Consider the following 17,336-nt stretch of genomic DNA (forward strand, 5'->3'; position numbering starts at 1 on the left):
TGATTCATGGAAAAGATCAGGCTCAAAAAATATTTGTGTATGAATTATATATCGCTACTCTCAAGATCAAATAATTTGCTTAGTACATAAGTTCTTGCTTATTTCTATGGTTATGCATGATGAAAGTACGGTAGCATCCGTCCAGCAGACCATCTTAATTTGCAATGCTGTGCTAATGATATTTAAATACACTTTACAGCATAATTAAAAACATACCAGTGTTTTTTATTTTCATATGCAAAAAGTGAAATCATCAACATCACACTGAAGGTAGCTCAAAATAATCTCATCCTGAACAAGACCATCCTTGATCCATAAAACATCAGAAATCCAGAATCCACAACTGCTACCAGCTGCTAGACCTGTCATTACACACAAATGGAAATGCAGTGCAAGAAGAGGGGGAATCTATCATTCATTTAGTCAATCATACACAACAACATTATACACAAATGTAAAATAACACTCGTTGTTATCAGACATGTATTGTATGGCACTTGGCTGATTTTGCTTTGATGGAAAAGTCCTAGAGTGAGGATACTGTCCAATGTGCTCTACAACAGACACGTTACAGCGGTTTGTTTGAGGGTGCATGACTTTATATACATACTCTACCTCTTGTGGTATTAAGAGGTCTGTGAAACATGCAGACAAATTATTTAACAGTTTCAGCAAGGAAGAGACTTTGTGTTTATGGCATAGTATGTGATATCATGCATAAAGTCATGTAGCCCTTGAAAACAATAGGAGAAAAGCTTCTATTTTGCTTTCATTGTTATTGTTGTCTGTAGTTTAAAAAAAAAACATGTTAACACCACAATGAAACCAGCAGTCAAACATAAATTGTCACAAATCAGTCATTTTCAAAAAGTTCTCGTTTACCTGATTTTTAACTCGGTGGGGATAGAATTTCACTTGGCAAATAAAGTAAAAAATAGATTTTCTATAAAAGTTGCGTATAAATAAAAGTAGGTAAAGAAAACTATGTATAAATGCTAAAATCATAGATTTAAATCATTGTGTTGGGTAACAACAATTTCAAATGTTAAAAACAAAGTCATGTACTTGCACTGCTGTATTAGAAAACCTAAATTATGAACATAATGCGCCACAGTGCAAAAGAGAGCGATTTGCAGTTACCACGGGCCATTTAGATATTACTAATGACTTGGTAACCTTGTAAAATGTTTAGGATGCCTCATAAACTAAATTAATCGTATTTGTCTTTTATATATTATAAAATGTGTTTTTGGGGGAAAAAAACGATTGAATGTGGTGTTCAGAATATATTTCGTACCAAAAGTGAAAAAAAGGGGGATCAAATGAATACTTTAAAGCCAGCCTATGATCAAAGGGTCTCTGAACATCCCTATAAACAGTGGATATTACTGAAGTGCAATCAGTCGCAGTGGTCCTATATAGCACATAAGAATCGTAATACAATTAAGGAGATCGGTGTGTTGCCATAGACATCTTTTTTGTCGGGTGACAGGTGGGAGGTGTTTAATTGGCTAAAGAGTTTTCTCGCTCCCATCATGCACTCTGTAATGTATTGCGAGCGCAACAGTGACCGTCTCTCGGTTTGATTGACAGTTGACAGCTGTTTGCAGACGGAGGGGGAGAATAAGTGGGGGAGAGGTGCGATCAGCTGATTCCTCTTCGACTCCTCCCACAGCACATTTCAGACTTGGAGACAGAAATACAACTGTCAGCCGGATGTGTGTGTTGTGTTATACTGGGGGTGCAGGCGCTGGTCTTTGAGGCATGAGATGTTGGGTTGGAGCAGGTGGTCTGTGGACATAGTAGAGGACTCAAGTCAGAAAAGGGATTTATTTCAAAATGTTGCTGCCTGTGTAGAATATTACATAGCAGCAACTTATGTTTTATGATTAGGATACTGCTTTAAAAGACACCTGTCTATATTCATAAGTTTGGAGTCACTAAGATATTTACAATTCTCCAAGGCTGCATTTATTTGATCAAAAATACAGTAAAACCAGAACTATTTTGAAATATTACAATTTAAAAATTGTAGTTTTCTTTTTGAATATAGTTTAAATTGTATAAAAAAAATTTCTGTGATGCAAAGCTGAATTCTTAGCATCATTACTTAATGCTTAATATTTTTTCGGAAATTGTGATGCATTTTCAGGATTCTTTCATAATTAGAAAAAGAACAGACTCGTTTATCTTTTTTTTTTAAACAGAATCAATTAATGTATTTACTGTCACTTTTAAACTATTTAATATGTGTCCTTGGTGAATAAAAGTATTAATTTCTTTCCCCAAAAAAAAAAAAAAACAGTATTGTATATTATTACCGTGCAAACGGAGGTGGTGGTGGTCTGGTGGTGTAAGATGGCACAGAGGCTGATTTATTAGTCTGAACCACCTGTGAAGAGACAGAAACTTGTGCTACTTCAAACAGATGGATGTCAGGTAACTTAAGAATAAATCAACTAATCTAAATAAGCTTAAAATTAATTAACATCAGTCAGAGTTAAAGGGACAGTTTACCCATAAATGAAAATTGTGTCTTCATTTACTCACTCTCAAGTCACCCATTGACTTCCATCGTATGAAAGAAAAATGTTATTAAAGTCAATGGCAACCATCAACTGTTTCATTACAAACATTCTTCAAAATACTCATACAGGTTTGGAATAACTTGAGGGTGAGTAAATCATGACAACATTTTCAACCTTTGTTTAGTGACATAATAGCTAAACATCTAAAATCATATGAAACTAAGCTAACTAAACTAAAGTACTCGTTTATGCACTATTAGCCATTGTCCATAAACAATACTCAAATAAACTAATGTTGCACTCGCCTGGCCATTCAAACTCTTCAGTCCAGCACAGTACAGTACATGCTTATGCATATTAACTAACAGGGTAATTGCACACTGACGGATTTAACCCAATTAACCAAAAAGAAAATTCAATCTTGATATGTCAAATAAGCTTAGCTGTAAACCATTATGAATATCCATGCTACACAATGTCAGGTCCTCCTTTAGAGGATTAGAGCAGAAGGATATTATATGCCTGAAACAAAAAGCTCTGAAAGAAAATGAAAAGATCAAAGCTCAAAGTGACACAATAGCAATGAAGAGCTGACGTGAGAATTAATCTTGTTAGTAAGTATACATCAAGACATGGTATACATCAAGTAAATCAGAGAGATAAATAGCAGTAATTATTATTTTATTAATTTAATTTATTTAAATAATAGTTTAATATTAAATTAAATAATAATTTTAAAATAATGAAATATGATTATTACTGTGCAAGATGATTGTTCATTTGACAGTAGTATAGGGCTTTTAATTTGACAGTCTTAGTATAGGTCGAGAAAGGTTAGGAACAATGCAGTGAAGCAGAGATTTTACAAGCAACAGCAGCAGAGATGCCCCACAGTACAAATACAATAAAACCCTCTTAAATAGTATGCAGTTATTTACCTCCGCTGGTGGCAATAACTCAGCCCGGTGCTTTATCATAGAAGAGAAAACGAGAGGATCCTGGTCATTATCTATATATCAGCAGCAGACAAGCTCAAAATAGAGACATCCTGCCTATTGCCTAGGACTGCAACATGTCATGACTTCAGCTGAATGTGAACGACAGATCATTTCTCAGAATTTCCCAATAATTGTTCTTTCCAAATATTTGTCAATGTGGAAATGTAATGTTTAACAAGGAATGTTTCAAATTCGGTGCACTAATGAACTGATTTACTAGCTGGTTAAGTTTGCGTTGCAGTGTCATTCCTCAGGCGTTCAGTGGGACAGTCGTACAGTTGTGTTATGCTCAGACACGTATGCTGAAAAATATCTCAAATCTGAAGATGAAGTACTAGGTTAGTTACACTAGCTATGTTAGCACTACATTGAGTGAGTTAAACGTTGGCAGCGTGGTAGTCAGTGAAGAGTCCTGCAGATGTCACTCACCCCGTCCTTCACTATACTGCTGGGGTTTCCCCGCTGGGACACGGTAGTCTGCGGTCTGCTGTCAGCTCTGAGAAACAACCAAAGACAGCTGATCAGTATTAATATACTAGGTTATACCAAACACAATACATACCAATAACAACAACAAAAACTGAACATTCAACATATTTCGGATGCAGACTTATTGAACTTGTTGTTGGAGAAAGAAATGCGTATTTGCTGTTACACTTTGATGCTGGCGAATACTTGATTCTGATTGGCTGGCAGATTCTAATTATGATTCTAAGAGTGGAATTCGCATTTTTGTCAGCCAAACTCCTGGAAACACCCATAAAGCACTGGGCTCAATCAATCATTCTATCCATGAGCAGGATACACAAATGCTAGAAATTACGATCTGTAGTTTTCACAAAACACAAAAATATATAAAAATTATATTATATTATATATATATCATTTTTTTTCCCATTTAATTTAATTTATTTTAATTTGATGAACACTTGCTTTTTGGCTACATTATTAGCTTAGGGTTTAAATAAACATTTATTAAACATACTGGGTTTGTTGATGACATCATTACAGTGCATTGAAAGATCGAGTGTTAAGTCACTCTGTCTACTCACTCGTAGCCCTGAGAGCGTTTCTTTCTGAAGAAGCGTCGCTTCAGCTCGTTCCTCTTGAAGAACACAAACAAACCCAACGCCAAGAGAGGAAGAATCAGGAAAAAGAACACAAGCAAACCATCCCTTGTGGAAGTATCTTTATCTGAGTGAAATTCAGAGAGAGGGGAAGATTTTAAATTAACATAGCAGATTTGGGCGATTCCACTTGAGGTGATCACATTTACAGATGGCACATATTAAAAGCACTGATAATCCTATGTGAAGCTCTAGCTGTGCAGTTGTTGAAGCAGTCTTACCGTTCCAGGTGGGGCCGCTGTCGACGCTTCCTCCATAACCAGAGGCCTCGCAGAACGGAGGAGCCCAGCCGTATTCACAGTGGCAGTTTTTATTGCTGTTACACACCTAAAGCACAAATACACACACTTAGCAAACATTTTATCAAGCTGAACTCTAGGTAATTAGGATTTGAAAATACGTGAATGTAAAATGATATATTTGAAATGATGTGTATGAAAAAGGGTGGTATGGGTTTGTGGGTAGTGAATGCATATGTACCCCATGGCCGTGGCATTTCTTTTCAACATCACAGTCATAATTCAGCACGTCTGCATTTTTGCACTCAAAATTCAGACAAACCTGCAATACATATAAGCAGTTAGTTACTACAAAAGTCAAAAACTGCTCATACAGTTCATAGATGAAATCTTGAAAAAAAAAATTACTATATATGTATACGAAGAGTTAATTTGCAAAAACAGGTAACTCCGTTTAACAATTTTCAAAAAACGTTTTTTCATTGTGCATGCCATTTAATCTCAATCAAACTGCAGTTGGATTATTTTGATTAGGTTAAAAATAACTAAAAATACAGCTAACACAATAAAAACATAACATAATAAAAAAAACATGATTTTTGAAACATTTAAAAAATGGAGTTATCCGTTTTTGCAAATAAACTCTTCATATATTTACAAAGCCGTGGTCAGAATTATTGGCACCCTTGGTAAATATGATTAAAGAAGGCTGTGAAAATTTATCTGCATTGTTAATCCTTTTATTTTAAAAATTCACAAAATCTAACATTTCATTACAGTATAAGAATTTAAAATGGGAGGAAATATCATTATGAAATAATACTTTTAAAATTAATAATTTTCTCTAATACACATTGGCCACAATTAACTGCACCCTTTTATTCAATACTTTCTGAAACCTCCATTTGCCAGTTTAACAGCTCTGAGTTTTCTCCTATAATGCCCGATGAAGTTCGAGAACACCTGATAAGAGATCAGAGACCATTCCTTCATCCAGAATCACTCCAATCCTTGGAGAGTCTTTGGCCATTCAAATTCTCCTCCTCACCATGCATTAGGACGATATAGACACACGTCCTCTTCCAGGCAGTTTCGTAACATTTTCTCTTGTTTGGAAATTCTTAATTATTGCCCTGATGGTGGAAATGGGAATTTTCACTGCTCTAGCTCTTTTCTTAAAGCCACTTCACTAATTTGTGAAGCTCAATTATCTTTTCCTGCACATCAGAAATTTATTCTTTGGTTTTCTCATTGTGATGGATGATTAAGGGAATTTTTTTTTTTTCAAAACTATGTTGTGTCCTGGAATAAAGATCTGATCTGCCCTCAACGAGTCTTTCACTTTGTTCTAAGGTTCAAACTGTGCATTACAGTTCCATAACAAATCATCAGAAATTCAAAAAGAAGCATATAGACCTATAAAGCCAAACAAAATTAAATTAAATTAAGAAAAAATATTTAATTTATTAATTTTACACCAGCTTTGCGGCTGCATTATCACCTTATGGTATTCATTTCAATAATTCAGCATCATCTTATCTCTAGTGTAAATATTCTAGAGACACAATAAAAAGTTTAAAAGCTATTATAATATATCCTTTAAAGCTAGGATGATTTCTTTATTAAGCAAAATAAAGCAATATTTCTAGAGGAAAGAAAAGCTCCTCTAACCTCTATCCTTATACAAAATATTTCCTCATATGTGAAAGTGGCTAAACACTTCAGTAAACTTGTTTTGCCAATCTGCGCACATAATTTACCGTATTGACCCGAATATAAGACGACCCTGATTATAAGAGGTCCCACCCTTTTTCTAGATGTACCTTTTGGAAAAAGGCTTTTTGAAAACCAAATCTTGTTTTACTAGCAGTTTATTTTGCTACTAAAATGTAGCAATAATCGCATTTAAAAATATAATTTTTTTTATATACCATAAAAATAACAGGTAGCCCATCTGGATTATATAACATTCAGTCTATCCATCTCATAGTAGCCTATCAAAATTGTAGTAACAGTAGAAGTTAAATGTTATTGTAATCTTCAAATCTGGGTACTGTCTTACGTTTTAAAATCACTTACAGCTTTTCTTTTTCTTTTGTTTACACTAGCGATCTTTACAACACCATTACATTATGTATTTCTTGGCACACTCGTTTTATGGCTATTAGGCGCCACCTATTGTTGTGGGTGAATTATTGGCATAATGAATATAAGACCCTGAATATAAGCGTTTTTTCAGATGTATTTCCATGAAAAAAACATTGTCTTATATTCGGGTCAAAACGGTAAGAAGAATCATTGAATGTTTAATAAGTTGGTCAATGTTACTTTTCTCCATCACCTTATTTTCTCCACACTTGGTGCCCTCATTGACCATGCCAGGATCAGGCACGTCAGAGCCCAGGAGGAAGTCCACACCCCAGCAGGTAGTGCCAGCGATGGGGGTCTGGATGATTGACGGCTTGATGCCAAATATGACTGAGGACTGAACGTTCTCGCACTGCAGCTTCCCGCACATGGCGTTCCTGAGGGAATGAGAGTGTGTGTGTTCTTATGGGGGTTGGGCAAAAATTGAATTGTAATTGAACTGCAATGCAGTGTATCTTGCTGTGCTGTACCTGCTCTCACACTTCTTGAATCCGCTGGAATGGTAGCCACAGTTTCCAAAGCGATCACCTTTAGAGTTGACATCCTTAAAACACAGCTCAGGAGCAGCTTTAGCCTCTACACACACACAAAGAAAGACATTTACAGAATATCAAGTCACTTCTTTTTCTCTTTTATTTATAATTAAAGAAAAACTAAACAAAATTTTTTAAAAATCCAGGTTAAAATAAATGAAAATGTACGGAAGCGTATTGCATTCACTTGAGAAAAAAAAATCTACTCTGTTTTTCTGAATTAACGAGTTAATTATCTCAGAATTACGAGATAATTTTTCATGAAAAAAAAAGTTTTTGCTCTGTTTTTCTGAATTAACGAGTTAATTATCTCAGAATTACGAGATAATTTTTAAAGAAAAAAAAGTTTTTGCTCTGTTTTTCTGAATTAATGACTTAATTATCTCAGAATTACGAGATAATTTTTCATGAAAAAACGTTTTTGCTCTGTTTTTCTAAATTAACGAGTTAATTATCTCAGAATTACGAGATAATTTTTCATTAAAAAAAGTTTTTGCTCTGTTTTTCTGAATTAATGACTTAATTATCTCAGAATTACGAGAATTTTTCATGAAAAAAGTTTTTGCTCTGTTTTTCTGAATTAATGACTTAATTATCTCAGAATTACGAGATAATTAAGTCATTAATTCAGAAAAACAGAGCAAAAAATTTTTTTTTCATTAAAAATTATCTCGTAATTCTGAGATAATTAACTCGTTAATTCAGAAAAACAGAGTAGATTTTTTTTTCCTCAAGTGAATGCAATATGCTTCCGTAAAAATGAGACATGTTTTGTTTATTTTAAACATCTGGGATCAGAAAGTTGTTTTTTTTAAGAAATTAATACTTTTATTCAGCAAGGATGCATTAGATTGATCGAAAGTGACAGTAAAGATATTTATAATGTTACAGAATATTTTCAATGATCTTTTTAACTTTCTATTAAAGATTATTTTCTGAAGGATCATGTAACACACTTTGCTTCACAGAAATAAATTACACTAAAATATTTTCAGAAAACCATTTGAATTACATTGTAATACTATTTCACAACATTACTGGTTTTACTGTATTGTATTTTTTACGGTATCAAATAAATGCAGCCTTAGTGAGGATAAGAGACTTCTCACTGACATTACTGACTCCAAACTTCTGAACAGTAGTGTCTGTGCTCCTTGCAGAGCTGCAGGTCAGGTAGATTATCAACAGAGGGCACCACTGAGTCTTTTGCAATACACTCAACATAATACTGCTAGTCATTAATTTTAATATAGAAGTGTTACAAAATGTACATGCCAAATGACTTTTATATGTCCTGTTAGATATTCTTAAATAATTCTAACAATAAATACTATATACAGTATGACAAATCAGTAAAAGATCAGACCACAAATTTGTGGTTGTACCACTATGTCTAACTTTTTAGTGCCTTTTTATGTTCATTATTCATTTTAAAATATTGGATAAACAATATTCTTATTTATCACCCACACTGTATACTCACTTATGCCGAATATGGCCTGACACTGGGTGTCGTAGTGCTGGCACTGGCCGTTGTAGCAGTAAGCCTGGCCTTGTTTGCAGGGATGGCCGTCTTGTTTGAAGACGTCGTTCTGACAGAGGGCAGATGAGCCGTTACAGTACTCCGGCAAATCGCATTCATCCGTGCTGCTTCTGCACACTGTACCACCAGGAAAAAACTGACAGATGGAGAGAGAGAAATATTACATAAAAATTTTGCATGCATTTAATCAGAAAACATGAGCAAAAAGTATGCATGTATATATTAGCTCTGTTCTAGCGAGCTGGTTGATAAGATGACAATTTTATGCATAGAAGAAATATAAGACCTAACTAGCCAAATTTGGTCAAAAACTCACTGTGTAAAAGGACAAATAAATGAAGAAAATATTTCTAATTTTCATCTAATATTTATATTTTATTTCAGCTGTGTTTCAATTAGCGAAAATTATTTTAATAGTTTAGTTAGCAATAACAACACTGCATTTGGAGAAGAGCTACATTGTTAGAAAAGACGTAATTACCCTGCAGTTCTTGCAGCAGACCCCATACGCACACTGAGCACCTGACCTCAGCTTACATGTCTTCGGCTCGCAGCACGGATCCTTCTCACACTCCTGAAAAATTCACATACACAACCTTCAGAAATTCTCTTTAGTGTTCATTAACAAACTTTATTATATCAATTTGCTAATAATAATTGTTAATTAGCACTATTTTTATTGATTCGTTGTTGCAGCCCTGATCTTCATCATAACCCCTACTATCACTGGCTCAATTTGGTTACTAAATCAGACAACAACTACCACAGTCTTCAATAACATGAAATCAGGACCAGTTCTCTTCATCCAACAATTAAACAAATCACAAAACTGATCTGGAATCAATCGACTTACTTCCTCTGACCCACAGTCACACTCTTCGCCCACGTCCACCAGCTTGTTCCCGCAGAAGGGGGCGCTGTACGCCTCGTCCGGCCGCGGTGTGTTCAGCAGACAGCGGCCGCCTGAGTTCAAGATCATCTTCTCAAAGTCATCAGCACTACAGCTGCTGAAATTTCGAGAACCACTGAGAGAAAAAGAGAGAGCATTGAAGGACAGAGAAACAGATCATGGAATAATTTTTTAAAGGGGTCATTGGATGCAAGATTCACTTTTACATGTTGTTTGAACTGAAATATGTCTTGGCAGTGTGTGTACACAACTACCCTATAATGATAAAAATACAAGTTTTTTTTTTTAATCCCTATGAATCATAACCCCTTTCTGAAATCAAGCCGTTCACAGATTCTTGGCTGTGACGCCTCATAGACCCAGGTCGCTCCCACGATTGTTGACTGACACTAGCGCTATATCACAGACCTGCCATGAGTGAGCTGTCAACAGTCCTCCATTGAGCAGATGTAGACAAGAATGGCTCCTAAGCGATTGAAGTGTTCTGTTGTTGGATGTAATAGTGAACATAGCAGTTGTCATTTACTCCCGACATCTGAGCCGCTGAAGATGAAGTGCATTACTTTTGTTTTTGAAGGTAATGGTCCCCACCCCTCCCCGATCTACCTAAATGCGTCTATGTTCATGCGAATCATTCGTGATCCAGCTTCACCTCCAGAAGTAGTGAGTATAAGTATACATAAGTATAAAATTTTTTTTAATGAATCCTTGTGAATCGCCTTTCTTGATAATGTGCTAGCTATGCAATGAATGCGGCAGGTTTTCACAGCAAAACCCACCCAATTGCCACTCAAAACTAGCCCAAAACTAGTCCAATCACTTTTCAGGGGGGTGAAATACACCTTTTGTTGAGCGGTTACCCTGGTAAAAGTCGCATTTCAGGGACTAAATATCATGTTATTGGGGTTGCTTTAACCCACGAACATGAAAAGCATCCCACGGCAACAGTGTTAAAGTAGCCTAATTCCAGGGGAAAACCGTGGACTTGGCAACACTGGAATGCGGCTAAAGTTGACAGTCTAGAACAGGGGTGGCGAACGTCCGTCCTGGTGAGCTGCAGCCCTGCAGAGTATAGGCTTGTTCGAGATGAACTATACTAGCCTGCCAACGGCTTGCATTCGGGGGGGAATTGAAAGTGGAAACGTCAAGTTGAACACTTTCTGCTCCCGTTATTGATGCTCTTGCGGTGTTTGCATAATCTATCACAGATTAAGTGAATTAAATGCAATATTTGTCAAATACACCCAACGTTTCAGAAACGTTTTCATGAGCAACAGAAAGACTTTTTATATACTGCTTAATACACCGCCATCTGTTCATGAATAAAGTTTGACATCAACATATACTATTTAAATAACATAAATACCAATAAAGTGGGGGTATATATGCTTTTATCAGTGTTTTTCGATAAACGTGACTCAATATAACAGTGCGACTACACTAAAAAAAGCTTTACTGTTATAAAAACAGATTATGATTACAGACACACCTGTCTGTAAATATCAAGTGCTCCTTCAGATCGTAATTAGTTGGTTCAGGTGTGTTTGATCAGGGTTGGAGCTGAACTCTGCAGGAAGGTAGATCTTCAGGAACAGGGTTGCGCACCCCTGCTCTAGGGCAGTGGTTCTCAAACCTGTCCTGGAGTACCCCCCCCAGTAGAGGTCTTCACGGAGGACCCGAGACCCGAGGTTATATTTTAAATGGTCAGCCGGGTCCGGGTCGGGTCCCAATCTATCACTTTGGGTCCCGGGTCTGTTTAACATTGTATGTAATACCTGAGGCGATCGGCGAATACTGCACAAGCCAGTGATCAGTGTCAGTCAGCATGCGTAACTTAAAGTTTGTAAAATTAGGATGAGAAAAGTGTGAGTGGGAAATAAGGTGAAAAGAAAAAAAAACACGTGTTACCTCAGCCGCCAGAAGCAGAGCGCAGGCGGAGTTAATGTAGCACTGCAATCAGACAGTGATCATGGATTCCTTCAGGAGTGATGTGAAACAAAACTGAAGAGACGCACCTGTTATCGAACACGCACGAAGTAGGGTAAAGCACTTCTTGTTCTGTGCGGTTATTTTTGCAAAGAAATAATTGCTCCAAGTCTTTATTACAACCAACAAAAAGTTATTGTAGGTTAAAAGCAACAGTCGAAGTTGACTCGAGATGAAGAAATAAAAAAAACCGAAGTTGCATTAGTCATCCGTCTCCGACAGTAACAGCAAGTAGACTTTTAAAGCTGGAATAATGAGTGGATTAAGACAGCTCTCTCCGTCGACAAGAGAGAGGAACAACCTAACATGGATGGAAATTTATTGGCAAGGAGGATTGTAGCCATCACAGGCAGGGAGAAGGCTAACGGTAAAGAGATTTTTATTCATTTTTTTCGCAAATTGTTTATTGACTTAATAGCAGTTTGCTGTGCAATCGGGTGTTGGGTCTGTGTCTTCCCGGCCGGGTTCGGGTCCAACTTTCGAGTAATGGTCGGGTCTGCGTTGGGTCCAGGTAGTACATTAAAGGCATTTCTCAGGTCTGCACGGGTTCGGGTCCCACTTTCAAATAAAATACGGGTCCGGGTCCGGGTCGGGTTCGTGCAGAGATTTATTGAACATTTGGAGATGTGTAAAGGCATTTCGGGTCCCACTTTCAAATAAAATACAGGTCCGGTTCGGTTCCGTACAGCACATTTAAGGGTCTCTTCAGGTGAATTTTTGGACCCGTGAAGACCTCTACCCCCCAGCCCTGCACATTTTGTATGTCTCCCTCATCTATCACACCTGATTCAACTCATCAGCTCATTAGTGGAGACTGCAAGACCTGAAGTGGGTGTGTCAGATATAGCGAGACATACAAAATGTGCAGTGCTGGGGCTACTTCATGGAAATGTTTGAGAACCACTGGTCTAGAGTTAAAAACAAAAATCGCAACAGCAATATCGAATCGCAATAGTTGTAGAATCAAAATTCTTTAAAAAAAATAAATAGAAATCGCAATACATATCATATCGGCACCCAAGTATCATGATAGTATCGAATCAGGAGGTAGGTGTATCGTCCCATCCTTCGTAAAAAGGTGATGATTTACACTACCATTGAGAAATTTTAACCAAAGTATGTTATAGACTTTTCATTAAGACCCTAAAGAATCATATCAACTTGTGGAAAATGGGCATCCGATAACCCCTTTGAAAATATTACAGCTTATTGAAATTTGTAACACAAAAACACTCACGTTGCCCCTGAGTTCATAATGCAGTACGTGACATCGCATTTACAGTTTCGGCCATCATCATGGTTCATCCCAAGATTGTGACCCAGCTCATGAGCCACGATTGAGGCGAATGACATCACATTGTTATTGGTGAACTGAGAGGAAAAAAACACATATGCACAAAGACACAACCGGCATTTAGATATTGGTGAAAGTCACTGTTCAGCAGATACTAACTAACAGTGTGTGTGAGTATCTGCATATGAGCAGTGGATGAGAGGCATCATACCGAATTAATTCCACCACCATGACTTCTGGAACAAACCGTGCCAACAAAAGCCATGCCTGCTGTTCCACCAAATCCTTTATTTCTGTGAAAAGAGAGAGAGCGGGAGAGAGAAAGAGAATCAGACAGGCAAATTCTACAGCACAACATTATAACAGCACAGCATTGTTCATAGAACAATTAATATGACCAATCTAAGGTAGACACATAATGGAAAACAGGATTTCTCTTGATATTTTAAAGACATACAATGCAAGGACTTTCTCCTTTTGGCACATATAATTTATGCACAAATCATTTAATTCATGTTCTTAAGGGAGTTACTAGTGCAAAAACTTTATCTGGAGGTTTGTCAAATCGATTGGAGTGGCAGTGTTTCCAGCTATGAGCAAGTCCTGAAAATTTCAAAATGTACATACTTACAGAAATTAGAAAAAGCAATGCGAATAATGTCAGACCTCTGTTAAATATTATTTTCTCCTCCCTCTCCATAGAACACGTACCAAAAATGTTCAAGCTATCAAGCAATTATTAAACCCCTTTTAGAATGCTAAATTTGGGCTCATATGAAATTAATAATTAAAGATCTGAGCTTTTTATTCTATGTCATAGATACTAGAAAAATGTTTAATCTACCATGCTGCTGAGCAATGAATTCATGTTCATGAAGGCCGGTGTTGTATTTAAACAAAATGTATATGTGCACAAAAAGCACATATGTGGAAAAGTCCTATACCTTGTTAAAATCCTTCAACTCAGAATGTTACCATTTTGTTTATGTAAATGAACAAACATCTGCTCATGTGATAGTAAATTATGGTGTGCACCAAGGCTCTGTATTAAATAATTTTCCCTGTTCTCTCTCTAAATGCTCCCTTTGGGTAATATTTTTACAAATTAATGTTTTATAATATAAATTTTCTCCTGACACACTTAAAAGCCCTTTCATTAACTGACAACAGTCATAACAGAGAAAGCTCATACATGATGAGCTGTGCGCTGTCATGGCGATGACGGTGAGCCAGCTCTTTCTCTCTCCATTGAGTAAAGCGGCCCAGCACCTCTCCAGCACTGCCATCAGTATTGATGAAGTTCTGCGCAGACCAGATCTCCAGTCCCACCAACACAATACGGATATTCAGAGCAATGTACATCTAAGGGAAAGCAGGACAAAGAGATCAAAAGTGGACATCACTAGGCCTCTTAATAATCACCATATAGTAATATAATTGGATGCATTTGTGGCATTTATTTTAAAATACGCAGGAAAACTTACACTGTCAACATAGTTAGCGATCTGAACCACCTCCTCACGTACTGCTGTTTGATTCTTTTTTTTGTAGTTAAACTGTAAAAAGGAGAAAATAAGAGAAACTAGGAAGGGTTTCAGAAATTGGACACAATTCTCACATTGATGCTTAAATTACCCATTCAGAGGCAGTCGCACATTTTCATCCCACACATCTCCAAATGTTCAATAAATCTCTTCACACTTCCACTCACACTAACAGTTCAAGAGCTACTACTGATTGACATTTCCCTGAGTGCAACATAACCATCAGACAATGGGAAAATGCTGAAAGATGCTGCAAGATTTACATAACTTACTCTCTCATTATCCACCACCACTAGCAGTTCCACATAGTGTGTCTGGTGCAGCACTGCTCTCTTTTTCTGTTTGGACAGACAGACATTTAGTTTTATTTTCAGCTGTGTTTGCCAACACAAGCATCACTACTATCATGATTTGACAAATTAAAATATTAGAATTAAGTCTAACATTAAAAAAACTGATAATAGTAATAGCAATACAGCCTAACTGAAGGCACATAAATACAGACTTACTGTGGCTTAAAGCTTAGCAAAGCATCAAATTGCTACAATATAAGGCAGACATGTTTTCACTTACACAAAGACCTATTTATACTGTGTGAGAAAATAGTATAAGGACGACATGATGGCAAAATGTAATAAGTGTGTAGGTGTCTTTAAAATAAGTGCAATAATTGCATTTTATATCACTGTATAACAACAAAACTTATTAATATTGCCTAAAACATTCTTACTGTTAAAGCACATTGATTTTAAAACAACTGTAAGAAAACCTAGTCATGTGAGTGTAGAACCTTTAAAAACACTTGAACCTGAACATATACCATCATGCACAAACACACTACTGCAACATACTCCCATGCACACATACATTTCCCTTTCCAGCATTCACAGTTAATTAGCTGTGTTCTAAAGCTTGTTTAATTGCCCATGTCATTATTGGGATTTGGAGTGACTCACCCTGATTAGATGGCTGCCAGATTGACCAAATGTGATGTTATGGGCATGACTGTCTGTAGGTTGCCTTTGTGAAGCTACGTCATCATGGTTATGAAAGTGAGGCGTTCCACAGCTGAGAGGTTCGGTCTTGACATCCTCCAAACGATACACCAAGTGCTCATCACTGGAGGAACCTTCCAATGGTTCAATACCGAAACTGGTGCCCTCCGTGTGGATAACACCCCTAAGGTACATACATATCACACACTTACATATAAATATATAACAGACTTGGATAAGCAAAGCTTTGGCAACCCACTACAAACTTTAAGAGTCAATTTTATAATGTTTTTTTTTTTTTTCCATAAACTTACTTTTTATTAATAATTAGTTTTTATTAATTTCCATAACTTATATGGATTTCAAAATGACTTGAAATACCCTTATGTTTCTATGTTTTCCAGGACTGTGGGATCCTTTTTTGACTCTTTAAAGTTGCGATGAAATCAAAGCAGCAACAGATCTTTTCTTCTGTATTGTGATATATATTAAGGTTAAGGTATGCCATTTTCATTACAAGGCCAAAATTAAAATAAATATAATTAATTAAATCATATGCATGGCTGAATGTTTCATAATAAGACCTACAGCATGCTTTTTGAAAATAGGGGGGGTTTTCATTTCATGCCAAACTGAAAGAAAAAAAATTGTATTTGACTTCATATAACGTTACATATTCCCAACCATAACAGTTACGTGAATGACTTCATTTTATCTATGGGGATTTGAGTGGATTGTGAAAAGACTATTATGATTAAATTCATATTTTGCACTGCCTGTGTGGCCTTGGATACATCATCAGAAAAGAAAAATTATTTAAAAAAGGACAGGGAAAATATTTATGTTTATAAAGTGTGTCTGCAGGTGTAAAGGTTTTACAGTCCGCTTCTAATGTAACATTTCAGTCCTTAATCCATTTAAAGCTTCTGTGATCTCACCTTAACCCAGAGCACAGGCTGAGTGCTGCAGAAGAGCCCTCCACATCCTCTATGTAACCACTGTAATGACAATGACCCTGAGAGAGAGAAAGAGACTTGAAAAGAAGCCACAGTAAATTCCACCAAGACAAAATAAGTCATTTCAAAGCCTTGACTAACAACCATCAACATTCTCGTCATTAAAACCTGAAAGGTGTCTGCTTATCAGGGACCAGACCCAATTTAGATGCTCTGTCAGCTTTACTGTAGCTGAGTGGTTCTCAAACAGGGGTTCAGGGCCAATAAGGGACCTCAGACTGATTTAAAATAAGACATAATAAGCATTAAAAATAAAACTACCAAGCTCTAAAATATTTTATCAGACAGAAATGCAAGTAAAACTATTTTAGAAAACCTTATCCTTAATCCTTAACCATTAAATCACTAACAACTGGAAAAGTATTTGGATTTTGTTGTGGACAATGGACCTTAGAGTCAAAAAGGCTGAGAACCACTGCTGTGGTGCATATGTGAAAGAGCAACATTCACTGTCCCACCTGCAACCAATCAGATT

The 17,336-nt window shown here is 36.4% G+C and overlaps 1 protein-coding gene across 3 annotated transcripts in view; it reads right to left on the minus strand.

Moving 5' to 3' along the window:
- Positions 1-205: 205 nt before the first annotated feature.
- LOC306848498 (disintegrin and metalloproteinase domain-containing protein 9-like) overlaps positions 206-17,336 on the minus strand; it is a 35,235-nt gene continuing 18,104 nt past the window's right edge. Inside the window, exons 5-23 of one of the 3 annotated variants that reach the window (XM_079383087.1) lie at positions 16,784-16,860; positions 15,807-16,029; positions 15,123-15,188; positions 14,791-14,862; positions 14,499-14,668; positions 13,518-13,599; positions 13,250-13,383; positions 9,970-10,141; positions 9,598-9,690; positions 9,057-9,252; positions 7,511-7,616; positions 7,234-7,417; positions 5,134-5,214; positions 4,875-4,980; positions 4,579-4,720; positions 3,956-4,022; positions 3,467-3,496; positions 2,322-2,392; positions 206-1,791 (exon numbers count right to left, since the gene is read on the minus strand). In XM_079383087.1, coding sequence (XP_079239213.1) covers positions 1,731-1,791; positions 2,322-2,392; positions 3,467-3,496; positions 3,956-4,022; positions 4,579-4,720; positions 4,875-4,980; positions 5,134-5,214; positions 7,234-7,417; positions 7,511-7,616; positions 9,057-9,252; positions 9,598-9,690; positions 9,970-10,141; positions 13,250-13,383; positions 13,518-13,599; positions 14,499-14,668; positions 14,791-14,862; positions 15,123-15,188; positions 15,807-16,029; positions 16,784-16,860 — 2,133 coding nt within the window. In that variant the 3' untranslated portion in view covers positions 206-1,730. The remainder of the gene's footprint in view (positions 1,792-2,321; positions 2,393-3,466; positions 3,497-3,955; positions 4,023-4,578; positions 4,721-4,874; positions 4,981-5,133; positions 5,215-7,233; positions 7,418-7,510; positions 7,617-9,056; positions 9,253-9,597; positions 9,691-9,969; positions 10,142-13,249; positions 13,384-13,517; positions 13,600-14,498; positions 14,669-14,790; positions 14,863-15,122; positions 15,189-15,806; positions 16,030-16,783; positions 16,861-17,336) is intronic. The other 2 variants (XM_079383088.1, XM_079383089.1) reach the window with 2 other exon arrangements.

This window comes from Barbus barbus (genome assembly GCF_936440315.1).
Source record: "Barbus barbus genome assembly, chromosome: 28".
NCBI lineage: Eukaryota > Metazoa > Chordata > Actinopteri > Cypriniformes > Cyprinidae > Barbus > Barbus barbus.